The sequence below is a fragment of the Cryptotermes secundus genome, unplaced genomic scaffold (genome assembly GCF_002891405.2).
Source record: "Cryptotermes secundus unplaced genomic scaffold, Csec_1.0 scaffold181, whole genome shotgun sequence".
Taxonomy (NCBI): domain Eukaryota; kingdom Metazoa; phylum Arthropoda; class Insecta; order Blattodea; family Kalotermitidae; genus Cryptotermes; species Cryptotermes secundus.
This window is the reverse complement of record NW_019723906.1, coordinates 3,314,124-3,331,342: the sequence shown is the minus strand read 5'-3', so window position 1 is coordinate 3,331,342 and position 17,219 is coordinate 3,314,124. Positions and strand designations below refer to the sequence as shown.

The 17,219-nt window shown below is 35.9% G+C and overlaps 2 protein-coding genes across 9 annotated transcripts in view; both read right to left on the bottom strand.

Annotated features, from left to right (window-relative positions):
- LOC111861937 (ankycorbin) overlaps positions 1-7,595 on the bottom strand; it is a 47,415-nt gene extending 39,820 nt beyond the window's left edge. For 3 of the 6 annotated variants that reach the window (XM_023846917.2, XM_033750514.1, XM_023846914.2), the window contains exons 1-3: positions 7,531-7,595; positions 5,913-6,053; positions 1,896-2,290 (exon numbers count right to left, since the gene is read on the bottom strand). In XM_023846917.2, the coding sequence (XP_023702685.1) occupies positions 1,896-2,290; positions 5,913-6,017 (500 nt within the window). In that variant the 5' untranslated portion in view covers positions 6,018-6,053; positions 7,531-7,595. The other 3 variants (XM_023846915.2, XM_023846916.2, XM_033750513.1) reach the window with 3 other exon arrangements.
- Positions 7,596-10,478: 2,883 nt separating this feature from the next.
- The window catches only part of LOC111862037 (39S ribosomal protein L37, mitochondrial), a 15,762-nt gene continuing 9,021 nt past the window's right edge, over positions 10,479-17,219 (bottom strand). For all 3 annotated transcript variants that reach the window (XM_023847095.2, XM_023847096.2, XM_023847097.2), the window contains exons 5-7: positions 15,657-15,961; positions 14,970-15,139; positions 10,479-10,797 (exon numbers count right to left, since the gene is read on the bottom strand). In XM_023847095.2, the coding sequence (XP_023702863.1) occupies positions 10,537-10,797; positions 14,970-15,139; positions 15,657-15,961 (736 nt within the window). In that variant the 3' untranslated portion in view covers positions 10,479-10,536. The remainder of the gene's footprint in view (positions 10,798-14,969; positions 15,140-15,656; positions 15,962-17,219) is intronic.

Sequence of the window (17,219 nt, the reverse complement as noted above, 5' to 3'; positions counted from 1 at the left end):
CGAAACGACTGTCAGTATTGGAGTACAATAAAACAATGGGAGGGGTCGATTTGAACGACCAGTTGCTTCACTCTTATTTGATCAACAGGAAGCGTATGAATAAGTGGTACATGAAGCTGTTTTGCAGGCTCCTAAACGCCTCAATTCTGAATACAATGATAATGTACAGGAGTAACACAGGCAAACGAACTCAGCGATTATCATTCAGAATTCAGTTGATTGAGGGCCTGTTCGTGAAATATGCGAGTGCTGTGGAACATAAAGTGCCAGGTTCACATCCATCAGACCACACAGTGCCCCGTCTAACAGAACATTTTATCAGCAAGATTCCTCCAACGGCGAAGAAATCTAGACCACAGAGAAGTGCGTTGTGTGTCAAAATTGTGGAAGGAGAAGGGACACAGTGTACTGGTGTGATGCATGCGGTGTGGGCCTCTGCATTAAGTGTTTCCGCGACTACCACATACAGCTGAATTTTTAAGGTAAAACGATACTATTGTGCATAATTTTTATACGCTCACTGGCCCAAAAATAATTTTAAAGTAGTGTGGATCAATACTCTCATTCCATATACTTCTCTGGACGTTGTGTGAAAATTTGAAAAACAAAACTCCAGTTTTTCCCCATTTATTACGCTTTAAGTTAAGTGCTGCATTCTCCGATTTAATTAGTTAAATAGCCGCCGGCATTGGAGTTGAGTAGCGATTTAAATGCCTTCCGGCGCTGAAAGGTTAAAGTAGAACTCTGATTAGCTAATGCTTTAGTTATGCCTATATTAGAAAAGTTCCAGTTATCTGAAATAAAATCTAATGCATGAATAAGACAGTATAAATAAGAATGTACTAACCAAAAGAACATGATATCACAAATAAAAATATACAAAATAAAAGATATTTTGGAAAGCTTGCATCTGTGAAAATGAGTCACTTGGTATGTAGGCCATATGTAGCCTAGTGTACTAGCAAGAATGACATTTGAGAGAAACATAAAAGACTCAGCTTGAGAAACTAAAGCACTCAGAGAAAACCTGCTCCAGAGCCACTGTATTCAACACATTAACTTATCTGGGATTGAACTTGGACCATTGCAGTGAAAAACAACTACTATAAATCTGAGCTAGGGCACAGCCTGCTTCTATTGGTGTAAAAAATCACTAGACAGCAAAGGTGATTTTCCAGTAGAAAATCATGTCTTGCTTCTGCCTTTTCACCAGCATATAGTACATTATAGACATCTATGTGCATAAATTGATACTGTTCTGGATGTTTTGTACATGCATATGCACACACAAACACACAAGAGCATACAAGGAATGCAATAACCCTCAACACAATAGCAATCCAAATTTCCACATATAGGTTCAAATCCTACCAATGCCAAAAATACACACATTTACTATATGCCTAGGAAGAAAAAATAATTATTTCTACAGAATGGTAAAGTTGTCCCTGTGCTTAACTAATTAAGCACTACGCCATGAAGACGTATGGGAAAGTGGATGTATAGATCCACGTATTCTTAACCTCGGCACCACTTGTAGGCGAGTGGTCAACTCCATGTCCTGGCCACTTTACCCCCAGGGAAAGAGACCCAGTTACCCACTTGACAGAAGGCTGGGTGGGCCCCAGAGCTGGTGTGGATGACATGAAGAGAATAATTCTGCCCCTACCAGGACTTGAAAACTTTGCTATAACATGCACCAAAAGGAGAATACAAAATTAAAATGTATATGATTCTAAAACTGATAAAGAAAATGTTAACTACTCAAAAAATAGAACTGTGTACCCCATGTACGCAGCAGAAGACATGATTTCTCTCCTATTTGTGTAACAATTTTACTCAGTTAAATTCCATACATTTACAATATGCTTTTCCACTCATATTTTAAGCATTACCTTAGAGCTAGTCCACCACTGGATCTCAGATGCAAGTCCTTCTCTTGACTCAAGTCTTCATTTTCCATTTGTATTTCTAGAGATCTCATTTTGGCTATTCCATCTTGCTGGCATAATTCTTGAACTTTATGATCAACATTAAAATACTGTACTTTCTGCTCTACCTGATATTTCATTAAATTAATTGCCTCTGTCGTCAGTTCCATCACAGTATTTTCAGCTTTTTGTACAACAACTGGACTTTTACACAATAATAAAGTTTCAGCACTCTGCCGCAATTCTGAGTGAGCATCTGATTCAGGATGCAATCCTTCTGCAGTCTGATGCAAATGCTGTTTCTGCTGAATATTCAGAGGTGACTGTGGCTGCATGCGACTATAATTATACTGCTGAACCTAAATTAAATCAGTGAATACTGTTAAACAACCAAAAATACTGAGATAAAGTGAAACAAACAGACCTTTGGCTGCCCTAACCAAACTAGAAGACTCTGTAAATGTTCTAAATTGATGTGGGTTTTTGAAACCCACAATTCAGCATTATGTTTTAATTATGAAGGTAAACAACATTTTGAGGTGGCAACCATTCATTATTTTCCCTTGCTTCCAAATTTCTGAATCACCATTCCATCTTGTTTGGACATCACTCATTTAATTTTCATTCAAATGTGAATTATAAAGAATACATTAATCTGAAATTATTTAATTTTGCACATGCAAATCATTTAGTTAGAATATTTTTTAAATTTAAATCCCCAACTAATTTCTATAATTTTCAGATTTCCCCCATACAGAGCTAGACAAAAATTCCCTTCATAAAAACAGAACAAAAATGTACTTCTCGTTAAATTTCAATTATTATCAATCTCATCCAATTTAAGCAAACTCTTAAAACAGAAACAAATGTTAATAACATTGACAAAGTTTTCCCATAGACAGTAGATCCTTCATTATTCACAAAAAATCATTAACATTCTTTAAATTTTATGAGCAACTGTCATGTAGGAAAATAAGAAAATATATTCCCTTGTACCACTTTATTCAGAGTAAGTCCATAACTAATACAGATGTAATGACATAAATAACTTCTTCACTTCTGTGAGATTATTACCCTCCCTTCATGAACCTCAAGAAAAAAAAAAAAAGAGAAAAGATATTAAAGCCATGCAGTACTTTTCCAAACTATGTAACAAAAGGAATCGATAACAATAATTGCATTGCCCCATTAATCGGTTTTGGGAATCCCTACTGCGCAGTTTTCCTTTCTTTTTTCCAGCAACCAAGATAACACAGTCGAAGATGTACCTGAATGGGCTACTCTGGAGAGAGTGCAGATACCAAGAAGCTTTACCAGGAAGGCAGAACAGATGTAATGAGATGTTGCAATGTAGAGTCTACAGTGAAACGTTATACCAGTGCTGTCACCAAATTCACTAATATTATCTCAAAGGCCGCGCCATAGCTTAAGCGGCTAGTCACTGGCTTCCCACCGCTGCGGTCTAGTCAAATGGGATTTGTGATGGACAAAGTGGTGCTGGGGCAGGTTTTCCCCGAGTACTTCGATTTCCCCTGCCAATCCTCATTCCATCAAATTCTCCATAAGCATTATCACCGGTACAGGTACAACAGGACATACGGAAGCTGATGTGGCGAGGGGACCTAACATGGATTCCACCTCACACTATATGAACTCTTAACTATTGTAATCTACTGTAAAGTATTATATTTAAGCATCCTGTTGCACTCCATACGATAAATGATATAAACTCCGTCTCAAGTGCAAACAATATATTTTGTGTCTTTGATCTTGCTCCCTACACTACATGTTTCGGCCTCAGACGGCCATCATCAGGTGTATAACACTCACGTCGCTGTCACACTGCACCCAGTTCAAAATTTAACATCTAATGACAGGGAGAGTGTTTTAGATGTTAAATTTTGAACTGGGTGCAGTGTTGAATTGAATTGAATTTATTTACATTCTATAAATCCTAAGCAGGTTAGTACCTTTGGATACAGAACAAGTCAAAAGGTTACATACATAAGTACAGGCAATTTTAGCTTAAAAATTAATATAACTTAATTTTACATCATTCTCTATTTACATTGAAGTATTCATCTAAAGAGTAGAAGGAATGAGCATGTAGATAATTCTTTAACTCTGATTTAAACTTTTTAGTATCATTGCCCAAGTTTTTAATACTTTGTGGCAGATTGTTGAACACTTTTATGCCAGTAAAGTAGACTCCTTTTTGATATACTGATAAAGTTGATGAGGGTAGGTGGAAGTTGTATTTTTGTCTAGTATTCATGTTATAGACATCAGAATTTAATTTGAATTTATCTTTGTTGTAAACAACAAATAAGAGAAGCGATAATATGTATTGCGATTGAAGAGGTAGAATTTTTAATTTCTTAAATAATTCTCTACATGAATCTCTACTTCTACATCCTGTAATGATTCTAATTATATTCTTTTGTATTTTAAAAATTATTACACTATGTGAAGAGTTCCCCCAAAATATTAATCCATAGTTCATAATAGAATGAAAGTAGGCATGGTAAACCATCTTCAATGTTTCCTGTGACATAAAAGGCTTAATTGATCTCATCGCATAGCAAGCTGCATTTAATTTAGGTATAATTTGTTCAATATGTATTTTCCAAGACAGTGTACTGTCTACATGTATTCCAAGGAATTTTGTATCAAGTACTTTACAGATTAATTTGTTGGCATAACTGATGTCCAGATCAATTTGGTGGTTGTTTTTAGTTGTGAATGATATGTAATGGGTTTTATCAAAATTTAATGAGAGTAAATTGGCTTCGAACCATCTGTTTAAGGCTTCAAATACAATATTTATGTCATTTTTAAAGTTTTCAAATTTAGAGTTCTTAAATATTATACTAGTGTCATCTGCATATAGAATTGGTTTAGATTTATTGTTGATGGTTTTAGATAGATCATTTATGTAGAGAAGAAAAAGTAAGGGACCTAAAATTGATCCTTGTGGAACACCGTGCTTTATAATTCCCCAGTTTGAAAATGCATTATGACTGGAGTTTTTATTATTTATTTCAACTCTTTGATACCTGTTTTTGAGGTATGATTTGATCCATTCATTAGCTTTGCCAGTTATTCCATAGAAATTTAATTTCGATAGTAAGATATCATGATTAACACAATCGAAAGCTTTTGCTAGATCACAGAAAATCCCTCCCACAATTAATCTGTCATTGAGAGCACTTAAAATATCGTTAGTTAGTTCATAGGTTGCTTTTTCTGTTGTTAGGTCTTTCCTAAATCCAAATTGCTCTTTGACTAATATGTTGTTAGAATTTAAGTGTTCAAGTAGTCTATTATACATAACTTTTTCAAAGACTTTTGAGAATGAAGTCAATATGGATATTGGTCTGTAATTAGAGATGCATTTTCTCTCTCCTTTTTTAAAAAGTGGTTTCATTATAGCGTATTTTATGCGTTGAGGAAAAGTACCTGATGATAAAGATTTATTACATAGATGATTCAAGGGTGAACTGATGTAAACAGAGCTTGCTTTAAGTAATTTGTTAGAGATTTCATCATATCCATGTGACAGCGACGTGAGTGTTATACACCTGATGATGGCCGTCTGAGCCGAAACATGTAGTGTAGGGAGCAAGATCAAAGACACAAAATATATTGTTTGCACTTGAGACGGAGTTTATATCATTTACCCTATTGTAAAGAATTTTAAGTATTGTAACTTTATTCTCTTTTTGTAATCAGCCAATGTACAGTAACTGACTTGTCCTATATCATGTAACAATGATCTATAGAGACAAAATAAATAAATAAATTAATTAATTGTATGGATAAAAAAAATATACAGGCAGTGGCTATTCAAAGTTCCCTCCATGACAGATGGCCAATGAACAAAGATAAATCTTAGTCTTATAAAAACTGACCTTTACTTAAGCAAAAAGTGTTCAGCCTTATATTTTGAAACTTTAAAGTAAAAACATGAGAACAACTTACAGATTTTGCAATATCCACAGTTTCTACTCTGTGGGCTTGTCTGCTTTTTTGCTGCATTTTACCAGTGTGTAAAGATGAGGGACCTTCCAAATGAAGAAGATCCATGCTGCACAAATTCTATGCTGATGAAGACTTTGCCTCCTAAAGAAAATATTTCATACACAGATATTAAAAATTAAATGAAAAGTCATTAAAAACAATACCATTATAAGCTGAGTTAATATATTTCCCTAGACAGTTAGCTCTTTTAACTATGAAATTAATCTAAACAATATTTAAAAATCCAGTTCCTACCTCAAAGAAAAACGTACTGGGCATCCAGAATAAAGACAAACTAATTAATGCTGTTTAGAGAACTGATCGTTGTTTACCTTGGGAACCATACACAATCCATCATGCGAACAAAATGCAACTTGTAGTAAACATTCAACTGGATGGTACAGTGACAATTGTGGTTTAAGGGGTTAACCATTATAGCAGATTGTTCAAACTCTGACTAAAGGTATGCTAATAATGGATAAAGTAATATAAATAATTCTTACTGCTGACATATTTATTTATCATAATTTGTCATATGCATAAAGGCACAGCAAATTCTGGAAACGGAAAGCAATTTTAACACACTGGCTGCATTTTGTTCCATATGACTGACACAATAATGGTCACATACTAAAAACAATAACAATAACAATAAAAAAAAAACAGTTCTTATGCTGCATCTGTACCAATCCTGAATTCTTTAATTATGCAAGTTCATAACAACTCTCTTCGTTCTTGTGGGTGTTAAGGTTTCCAGGTACCATCTTTTTGGATGTGATATTGTGTAATCTGAAACATGTTTACAAACATTTTGGTTGGGCTTACTCTGCTTCTTGCTTGCTTATTCAGCTTACTGTTTGACCCATATGATCCTTATGATAGAGGCCTTATGTTCCTTCAATATATTGGCAAACTACCATACTATACGGCGTCAGACCACAGATGATAGTACTGTCCTCTACTATCTCGTTCCCAGTTTCAGTTAGAGCATCGTTTTCCACTGAAAACTTCGGTATCAATAAAATAGCATGCGTCCAAGAAAACCCGTGATTTCTTCTCCGTTGTTGGGATCAGAAGTATTCCACGATAAGTTTAACCAAGCTCGATAATATTCAATAGTATTTCAAGAATCCAATAAAACCCCCAAAAATAGTGCATCGATCTGTGGACTTCTTAAGTCTTTTAGAACCGTATTTTAATTTACATATCCCATTACCTTATTATTATGAAACAAAAAAACGTTTCCCCAAATTCCTTCCAAAAAAAATCAAAATTTAAACATAAAATTAAATTACGTAAAAACTTTGGCAAAGATAGAGACATTTCCTACAATATCATCATCATACAATATCATATCATACCGTATTAAAATACGAGAGCTAAAAGTCGCAACGATAAGCGTTTTCCCCAACAAACTTGAAAAAACCTATTGTGGAAACGCTTAAAATAAAAAACGATTACTGATACGTTCCAATTACAATGCCGTTTGTAAAGAACATCCACATTTCAACAATATCAAGTTCAAATAAATCAGAGAAAACAAATTTATGCAACAAAGTTCGCAGAGTTCGCAGCTTACCTGCTACAAATTCCTGCTAAAATAAAGTGGTAATCTTATTTTGTTGCATCCCCCGCCCCGGAAACTCTTCGTCAATGGTGGGCAACATGGCTGCAATGAATCCTGCCATCTTTACGCAGAGGTACCCTAACTAAATGAGAAATGGCCGCCAGCACCGCCAGCATGATCAAGAAAATAGAATGCTACCATACTATCCTTTGCGCCCCCCCCTCCGGGAACCAACAGTTCGCATTAATAGCAATAAATAATTTTGCAACCACATCTCTTGTGCTGCATAGATTCTTACTCAGTTGTTCTTTTCTTCTTTTTCAGAATTGGGTTCAATATCACTTCACTCATATCCATTCCATAGGATACGAGTGAAGTGATACTGAACCCAATTTGGAAAAAGAAGAAAAAATAAACACAATGGAGTACGAACCTCTGCAGCAAAGGGATCAGGGTTGCAAAATCAGAAAGTTTCTCACCAGAGCCTGTAAAGTCATAACGTTTCATTCATACCAATCCAACATCTCATTACCCAAATGCATTGGACATTGTGAACTATAACATACATAGAATACTTGTGTTTAGGAAAGCTGAAGGTGGGAAACTTGAAAGAAAATTCTGTTTCCATCAGACATACTTCTATTTAACCTCACACCTTTGGTGACAACTTACGCTTGAGAGCCACACAGAACATAGTTATTTGGTTACATTAAAGCATTATAAATCATATATGGCAACAGTAATACTGACGCTTCCATTTATTATTAATTTCATTAGAATGACGTTCAGCACTAGACAGGATTATATGGCAAAATTACAATGAATACTGAAATCTATATGGCAGTGCAGATGCGAAACGTGGCTCGATGCGGTGTAGATTGCAGTTTTACTTGCACAAAGATGACACGTAAGTAGCTAAAAGGTATGTATTTTTTACTTAAACGTCAGACTGAATTTTATATATTTGTTATAGTGATTGCTACATTTAAACTTTCCCTTACGATAATTCCAGTTCTCATGTCTGTAAATATGGTTTTAGTTTTTTTATTTTTTGTGCCGTTATGCCATGTACCATTCTCCAACCCAGAAAACGGATGCAACAAGTTTCTCTGAAATGTTGGTACCATTCTATGGAACTATAAAGCATCACACATCAAAGACTGTTAAGAGTTTCTTTTACCTGATTTATAACGTACTAATCATATTTGACTTGGGGTCCTAACAGTATTTCTTGAGGCAAAACATGTTCTCAAGGCAAAATGTTAGAAATATACCTACCCAAAGTTCAGTTTCTTTGTAGTTTATTTAATACTCGTCTAGAATGACTAAATGACAGTACATAACCAACTGAAGAGAATTTGGAAGCAGCCATGGCCTAATTTAAGGTACTCTCCCAGCATTTCCTTATACAGCCTAGGAGAAACACTAAATACCTCAACCAGGAATAACCAATGTCACAACTGTGATTCAAACTGGACACATTCTGAATATCAGTCAGGAACATTACCACTTGAACAGGCTTGCTTGATCTGTATTTGGTACAAAGTATCTCAAATGTAACTGTCTTACCTATAACTGGGCACATGGTAGCGTAGTTGGTTGAGGCACTATGCTACAAGCTGGAAGGTTGCGGGATCGAATCCCAATGATGTGGATTTCTTTAAATTGACCTGATCCTTGCAGCTGCACTATGGTACTGGGGTCGACTCAGCCTCTAACTGAAGTGAGTACCAGGAATATTCTTGGGGGCAAAAGGTGGCAGGCACGTAAGGCTTACAACCTCACCACCATCTGTGAGCAGATTGTCTAGAAAATGTGGGAGCCTCAACATGTCACAACCCTATGGGCCTCCACGGCCTGCTACGGTGATACCTTTATTACTATTTTATTTATTTACATGGCGAGATTATTAGCCTTCTTCCCAAACTTAACACCCAATTTTATAACATTTAATAAAAATATATTTCCTTGATGACTCTTAAATGCATTTCCTATGGCATCCATGCATAATGTACAATCAACAGCAATAGGTGAACCTCTAGAAATTTGGTTTGGAAACATGTCATGAACATACCAACAAATTCTGCCAGTGTATAGGCCTTCCTAGTTATTGATAAAGGATCAGTAAATTCAACAAGAGTTTCAAAACTGGAGATTAAGACTATTCTTTAACAAATCTATAAAAAGGAAGGAAATCAGATATCATGAACTGTCCACAAAACTGTTTTTTATAAATACTTATCAATTTTGACTGCTACTACAACACAAAACCCCCGATTTTTCTGAAAAATCTTCTCTTGTCCAACTATTCTCTCTGCAAACTCCAACATTTCAAGACTTGGATAATTTAGTTCTACATAGTTTTACTCAATCGGAAATGAAATGCATGAAATTGTTTTTTGAACTATTTTCCTTGTTCTACTTGATATCAAACCAAGGGCCATGAAATTTATCAGAGAACAACTCCTTACCTCATGTTCATTAGCTCAATATGCTTTCCTCATCTTTTCATTGAAGACTTGAAGAAATAAACATTTGTTTTGAGTAACAGACCTCCATCAACATTAGTAAAGTAAAAAAAAGTAAAGCTACCCTGTACCAGGCCGTGAAGGCCCATAGGGCTGTGAGACGTTGAGGATCCCACATTATCTAGACAATTGGCTCATGGATGGCGGTAAGGTTGTCAGCCTTACACGCCGGCCATGCTTTACTCCCCAGGAAAATTATTTAATTAATTCCTGGTACTCATTTCTGTTAGAGGCTGAGTCGACCCTAGGACCACAGTGCGGCTGGAAGGGTTAGGTCAATTGAAAAAAAAATCCGATGACCTCATTGGGACTTGAATCCACGACCTTCTGGTTTCTATAGTACCTGGATTATTAGTTATTACATATATACATCAAAGCATGGGTTGGTGACATACATTTTCATATTCACCAGCTAAAATAAAATGAACATGATTTTTTTTTATATAAACATTTAATAGTTTCTTACAGTTCACTAGTGCATACATCATCACTACGACTGCAAACCATTCGAACAAAATGCAAGAAATCTACAGAACACTTCTGGATTGTAACCCTCAACACATGGTTTGCCTTTCACATACATGCATGAAGAAAATAAAGGAATTCTGGGCAGCATCCAAAATATGTTTTTCTTTCCATCAATTCCATTAAGATCAAGGGTGTTAAGCTGGAAAACAGCAAAGTGAAATAACCTCCCATCTGTCTGTACACACTGAATAGTGATAGGTTCTGGAAGGTCTTTCACATTCACCTGAAAGTAATAAAAATATGTAAAAACATATAGTATATAATTGTTTTTAGATGTACATAGCACAATCATGTTCATATGCATATGTCTCACAATCATTTTTTTTCAAACAAAATCTTACCACTTTAGGTATCTCTACTTCCATAGTGTTTAATCCATATTAACACTACAATCACACCAACCTGTTAACAACAACACTATAGCCATTCACCAGTCTTAAAATTCTGTGGTGAATATCTTCAAAGAAGTCATTCATTAAAGTGTTGTGTAGAATTTAAAATAATGACATGGTAACAATGAAAAATCTGTACTCCCTCTGCTACCTTATAAAACACTTAAGGTAAATACATTTTAAATTACAGTGACCTATCTGGTATGTATGGGGAACAGGATTTGCCAGTTACATGAATCTGTTGGTTGCATCAGAAGAACTCTCACAAAAGCCCAATTCAAAATCAAAATATCATTTTACCTTTATTCCTTGAGTGGGAGTCTTCCTAGGAGAGACAAGGGATTGATGGGTGAAAGATTATGCATATACATAGTTTAATATGATCATAATTTCAAGAAGCCTCTACTGTAAGGGCACCTCTGGCAGGAAGAACAATGGGTAGCACTAACAGTGGTGACTGAGAGAACTACTACTCATACATGGCATGTAAACATATGCACATCACAAATTTGTTTTGAATGACTTTACAAAAATGGTAAATTTCTTCTGAACTTGTGACAGGCAGATGACAATTCCAGATGTCAGGATAGTGGATAACCACAAGTTTACTGCATGTGGTAAATTAATGAATAAACTTGCAAAATTTGGATGGAACATTATTTGTATGCTTAGAATTTCAATTAAGGTTCTTTCATGTATTCAGAATCTACATCAGTGATAAATTTTCACAAATTTATATCTACAAACTATATCATTGTCATTTGTAAGATTGCAGAATTATTCATTGGGATGTATTTAAATGAAAGTAGACAACATAAGTTTTTCTAAAAAATTTTTGTTTCAAAGACATGGAGTAACAGCACATATATGAACTTCATAATAATATCATGATACAGCATAACATCAACCACAATGTATTAAAAAATATGTACTACAGACCAGTGTCTCTCAACCCCAGGCCGTGGCCTGGTACTGGGCTCTCATCTTATAGAAAAAAATAATTTACTGGGCTGCAGTCTGACAAAGGTTGAGAGCCACTGCTATAGACATTCTGCATACATACTGGATATTTAACATTTCTGAAGGTCATGATTTTAGTAGCAATATTTAGTTTCATTCAGTTGGTGGATTTTGGTCTCCTTCTACAGTAAGAGTGTGAGAGTTTTCTGTTCCAAGATATGAGGCGTCTCAAGTGTTGTATCAAATATAATGCAGCATTCCATATTCTCTAGCCTCTAAGTTCACATTCAAGGCATGAAAATCTTCCACAATTTATTCTGAGATTCCTGAGCTCAACAGGGAGAGTATTAATCAAATGTAAACTAAACAAGGTGATTACTATATTACAAGGTGAGTCAATGAGGTTACACTGGACTGCACACAATGGGGCAAACTTGAAGTTCTCAGTCCTGTGCTCCAGTATAATGAAAAAGCAACTTCCAAAGAAACTGTATCAACACTATGAGGGGGGGGAGGAAGAAGAAGAGAGAGAGAGAGAAAAAAGGAAGATGATTTTGATGCCAAGTGCAAACTACAGTTGTAAATATCGAAGATATCCTGGCATCCTGAGGATCTCAGTTATACTCATCACAATCAAATTTCATGTGACTCTCAAAGTATTTTTACAGTTAGAAACAAATCAATATTAACCTTTAACGTCCAAAGTGCCCTGATCAGGCCAGTGATGAGCGTGGTCGTTGTGGCCAAAGTACCCCATTTTGGCCAGTTGGGCATTTAAACGCCGCTAGTGGAAGCACATGCACAGTCCTAAATATTTATTTTTAAATGTGGTAATTACCAGACAGACTTGAGTAAAATCATAATAGAGGAATTAAAATGATACCTTAGTGAACAACAGCAAAAAAAGAATATACGTATGAGTTATGTCCAAACTCATCCACGAGCCAGTAATTTTATTGCAGATTCTGCAGATTAATGTCTTAAAAGTATATAGTAAAATTCGATGTACATACCATTTTTGTTATTATCTGCTTGATGTATATATAGGCTGAAATGAAACTACAGTATTCGATTTCACTATGAACGCACAGAAAACAAAATGCACTCTATATCTCAGCCACGATGCAACTGTCTGTTCACGACCAAAGAAAGGGCAATAATCTCTAGCAGCTATAATGGAAGGTCTTAGCATTGAAGGGACCCCTCTAGCTTTCCCTTGAATAGCCATTCTTTCATTCTTCTGTCCTTTAGCCAAAAGAGTAAAATATCCGAAGAGTGTAAGAGCAGTGCTAGCAGAAGGTCAAATGATTTTATTGCTTCCATCTGTTTTATGACACCAGGGACTACTAAAATTTGTCAAATGTTACAAACAGAAATGAATTTATAATGCAGAACAACTCTGCGAAGAACTGGGAAACCATTTTTGCAGTATGCATCAAAATTAAAAGAAAAAATTGAAAATAGAGTACAACTCTTTGTATAAAAATTTTCAAATTTTCCATTATAATATGAGACACTATGTTCTTTGCTGATATAAACAAAGTTAATTCCATCCATTTATCATAAAAATTGGGTTAGATAAAGCATTTTTAAACATAATGCTTAAAATTGTTTAAGCGCCTTAACAGGAACAGACACTTAAACGCAGAGCAGCAACGGGCATTTAAATAAACTCCGGCCAGCTCAAGCTTACCACCATTTCATAAGTCCGGCGTTTAAAGGTTAACATCACTGCAGTTCAATAACTTGAGTTTTGTATTCATATACAGTATGTGCCAAAATATGTATACAGTACTGAAATCAAAAAGATGTCCTGTTGATACCACTGTCTATTCATGTGAAGGCCCCTTGCATGACAGAACCTTCTCAAATCCTGAAGAATTGGTCCAATTACCATGTCCCTGTAGCGTTGTTGGGTGACAGTAAGAGCACTGTCTTCCTCATCTTCAATGAAATAGGGGCCTAATATACCGTGTGCTGAGACGGCACACCATATTGCCACATGTGTACTATGTAGCGGTTTCTGGACAATACCATCTGGCTGCTCAAAACCAAGGAAGTGAGTTATCTGGCGACCAGTTCAGTATGAGTGGAAATAATACTCAACTATGAATACTTTTTCCTCCGTCGAGGGACCCATTTCCAACAACAACTGCACAACAAAACTTCCTTTTCACTACTGGGAACGCGTGTGGCTGGAGCTATGCCTCGTCGACAAACGCACATGCACGAGTTTCAGTACTGCATATTTTGGCACATACTGCATTTATATATGCTAAATGCATGACTCGCATGAACTATTTTCATAGTGGGCAACCTGATTTGATTACAAAACCATTTTTTGTTGTGTTGATGGACACCTTACCTAACCATTACTGTGACACACAATAGGATTGACACTATGATTATAGTAAGAAACAACACTGGAATTCAAGAATAGCTGTGAGAGGAAGCTCCTTTGATGGAGACCACTGTGGTTCATAATAAAACTTACATAGCACTGCACTGAGTACAGCCTTGTTGTCAGACCTCGTATGCAATGCTGTTTCAATTGGTAATCTGTTGCCTCGTATCCCTAAGTTATGACATTTTAATGTAAAATTGTATTGTCACATAACATCTACTTATAATTAATGTTTCAATTCTTTACCAAACAAAAAAGAACTCCATGGCCTGTTGTCTGCAAGCGAACTATATCTACCGAGTGACCGCTGCTTGTCGGCGAAGTTAGTGCCAACTTTCACGGATAGAGGGTGTCACGTGGTCAGCGCAATCGATCCCCACGACCGTTTATGTCGGTTTTTTAGATCAAAGCCGCTATATCCTTCAATTACCTCCACAATTATCCTCATGAGGCTGAGTGGACCCCGTTCCAAACCCACTACTTCTCAGAAAATATGGTAACACCGGGAATGGAACCCAGGACCTCTGGATCTGTAGGTAGGAACTCTGACCACTAGACCACAGAGGTGGTCTTCAGTCCTTTACCAGTATCTATCAATTTACTGTAATTACACCTGTCTGATGAACAGAAATATCTTACCCCAAATCTCTGCTGGGCATATGCTGCAGCAATTGCAAAGGATTTCAGAAGCGTCCTCCCTAGGATTTGCTCTTCTGTGACATGAGTCTCATAAATATTCTTGACTTCAGTTTCATTATAGTGAATGACAGCAGTATGAATGTATGGAAACTGGCTACCCTGGAGCACAGCTACAAACACAATGAAGATACCTTAGTATCCAAAAGCTTAAAAGCTTGTCTGCAAATTAATGGTGCTTCATAATTTTAATTTCAGTCAATATCTGTAGCCCTGTAATATAAATGATTTCAAAGCATGCAAATACTAGCACTACAATAAAAACTGCACAATATCAAACAGTAGGAATGCATTCAAACTTCAGAGGCATGTTGTGGGTAAGAAATAATAGTGTTCTCTCACTTACTTTGAGCTAAAACACCATAGCAAACAAAATTTATCAAACTGTCTCTAGATATGTAATAAAATAAGACATATAACTTTGGCAGTCATACTACTCCTCTGAACTTAAGAAAATTAAACACTAATGGAACAAAACTGAAATAAATCTAGGAATAAATTTGTAATAATAGCACATTTTGATAGCTTCTGTACTTCTACAAAATCAGTCATTATAGAATATAAGAGAAGCTTATCCCAAAATGCAGAACACATATGGTACACACATTGACTAAATGAACTAAAACTTACGAAAGATATTTTTAGTTTGATATATGTTCTCTCTCTCCAAAGTGACTGTGTGTTTTATTGGATACAGATCTGGTAAAGGAATAACTTTTGTTCCCTCCACTTCCTCAGCATTAGCATATATTGGTAGAGGTATTCCAGAATTCAGCAGAAAATTTACTGTTAATTCAAACTGTATAAGATCCCCATCCTTCTCCAGTGGCACAAATACAGTCTCATCCTGCACCAATGCACGGCTCGATACAGCATCAGCACTATTCTCACATGCAAAATCACACAACTGTAAGAGTTTTGAAGACAAAAGATCACTGAAAAAGAATAGAATACTCTAATTAGTTTTTGTGGGCAGAAAATGTATCAGGTATAGAAGAGCAGATCATATTATAATGATACTTCTACTAAAATCAAGCTTTTTTTAATCAACATCTTTGCAAATGATTATCTGTTGGTCAAAACCCTGGTATCAAATAAGACTGCAAGATGATATCTTTATGTCTCCCACTAACATGAGCAGCTAAGAACACGAACCTGCACACAGAGATGCTTCTGAGTGACAAGTAAAAATAAAAATCAATATACAGGAATGAAATCTGAGATGTATGATAAGCAAAACAAGTGAAAAAATTTCAAAAGCTGGCTGAAAAAAGGGTGCATGCAAAACATTACAGGATCAGTTACAAGCCAATACATTTTGGGGGAAGGTTAGATATACTCAAAGAATGGAAAGATACAGAGGATTGTTGAGAGAATAATATCATAAAATATTATGCCTGCAAAGGCCAAGTTATGCATTTGTGATGTGAGGAATGATGTGACATAGTGTAGTCACTGACACACCAATAATCACAAGAGTCTGATAGAATGGTTATCAGAATGACAAGTAATCTTTAGGGCCACGTTAAGGAGACGGTGAATCAATGACAGTTCTGTTTATATTCTATCCAAAGCGTAAACATCAAAGCAAGAAAAATGCTCTGCCCAAATTGTATCATCTTAAATGCACAGTGACCACTAAATTATGTCACACAGTTCAAACCATTAATATTCACACTATAAATAACACTAATGAGTGACAGTCAATATACAGAAGACAATGGTACAATATTCACACACTCACTTGTTAATTAAACTATATAATTAAACAACTCAAACTTGGTCTCTGACATAAAGGGAGAAACGCAGACTGAGGGTGTTTGAGAACAAGGTGCTGACAATATTTGGACCGAAGAGAGATGAAGTGATAGGAGGTTGGAGAAAACTGCATAATGAGGAGCTTCATAACTTGTACTCTTTCCAAGTATAATTAGAATGATAAAGTCAAGGAGGATGAGGTGAGCAGGTCATGTAGCACGAATGGGCGAGACTAGGAATGCGTATAGGATATTGGTGGGAAAGCCAGAAGGAAAGAGACCACAGGGAAGACCAAGGCACAGGAGGGTGGACAATATTAGAATGGATCTTAGAGAGATAGGATGGGATGGGATGGTATGGATTGGATATATCTGGCTCAGGATAGGGACCAGTGGAGGGCTCTTGTGAACATGGTAATGAACGTGTAAGATGTGA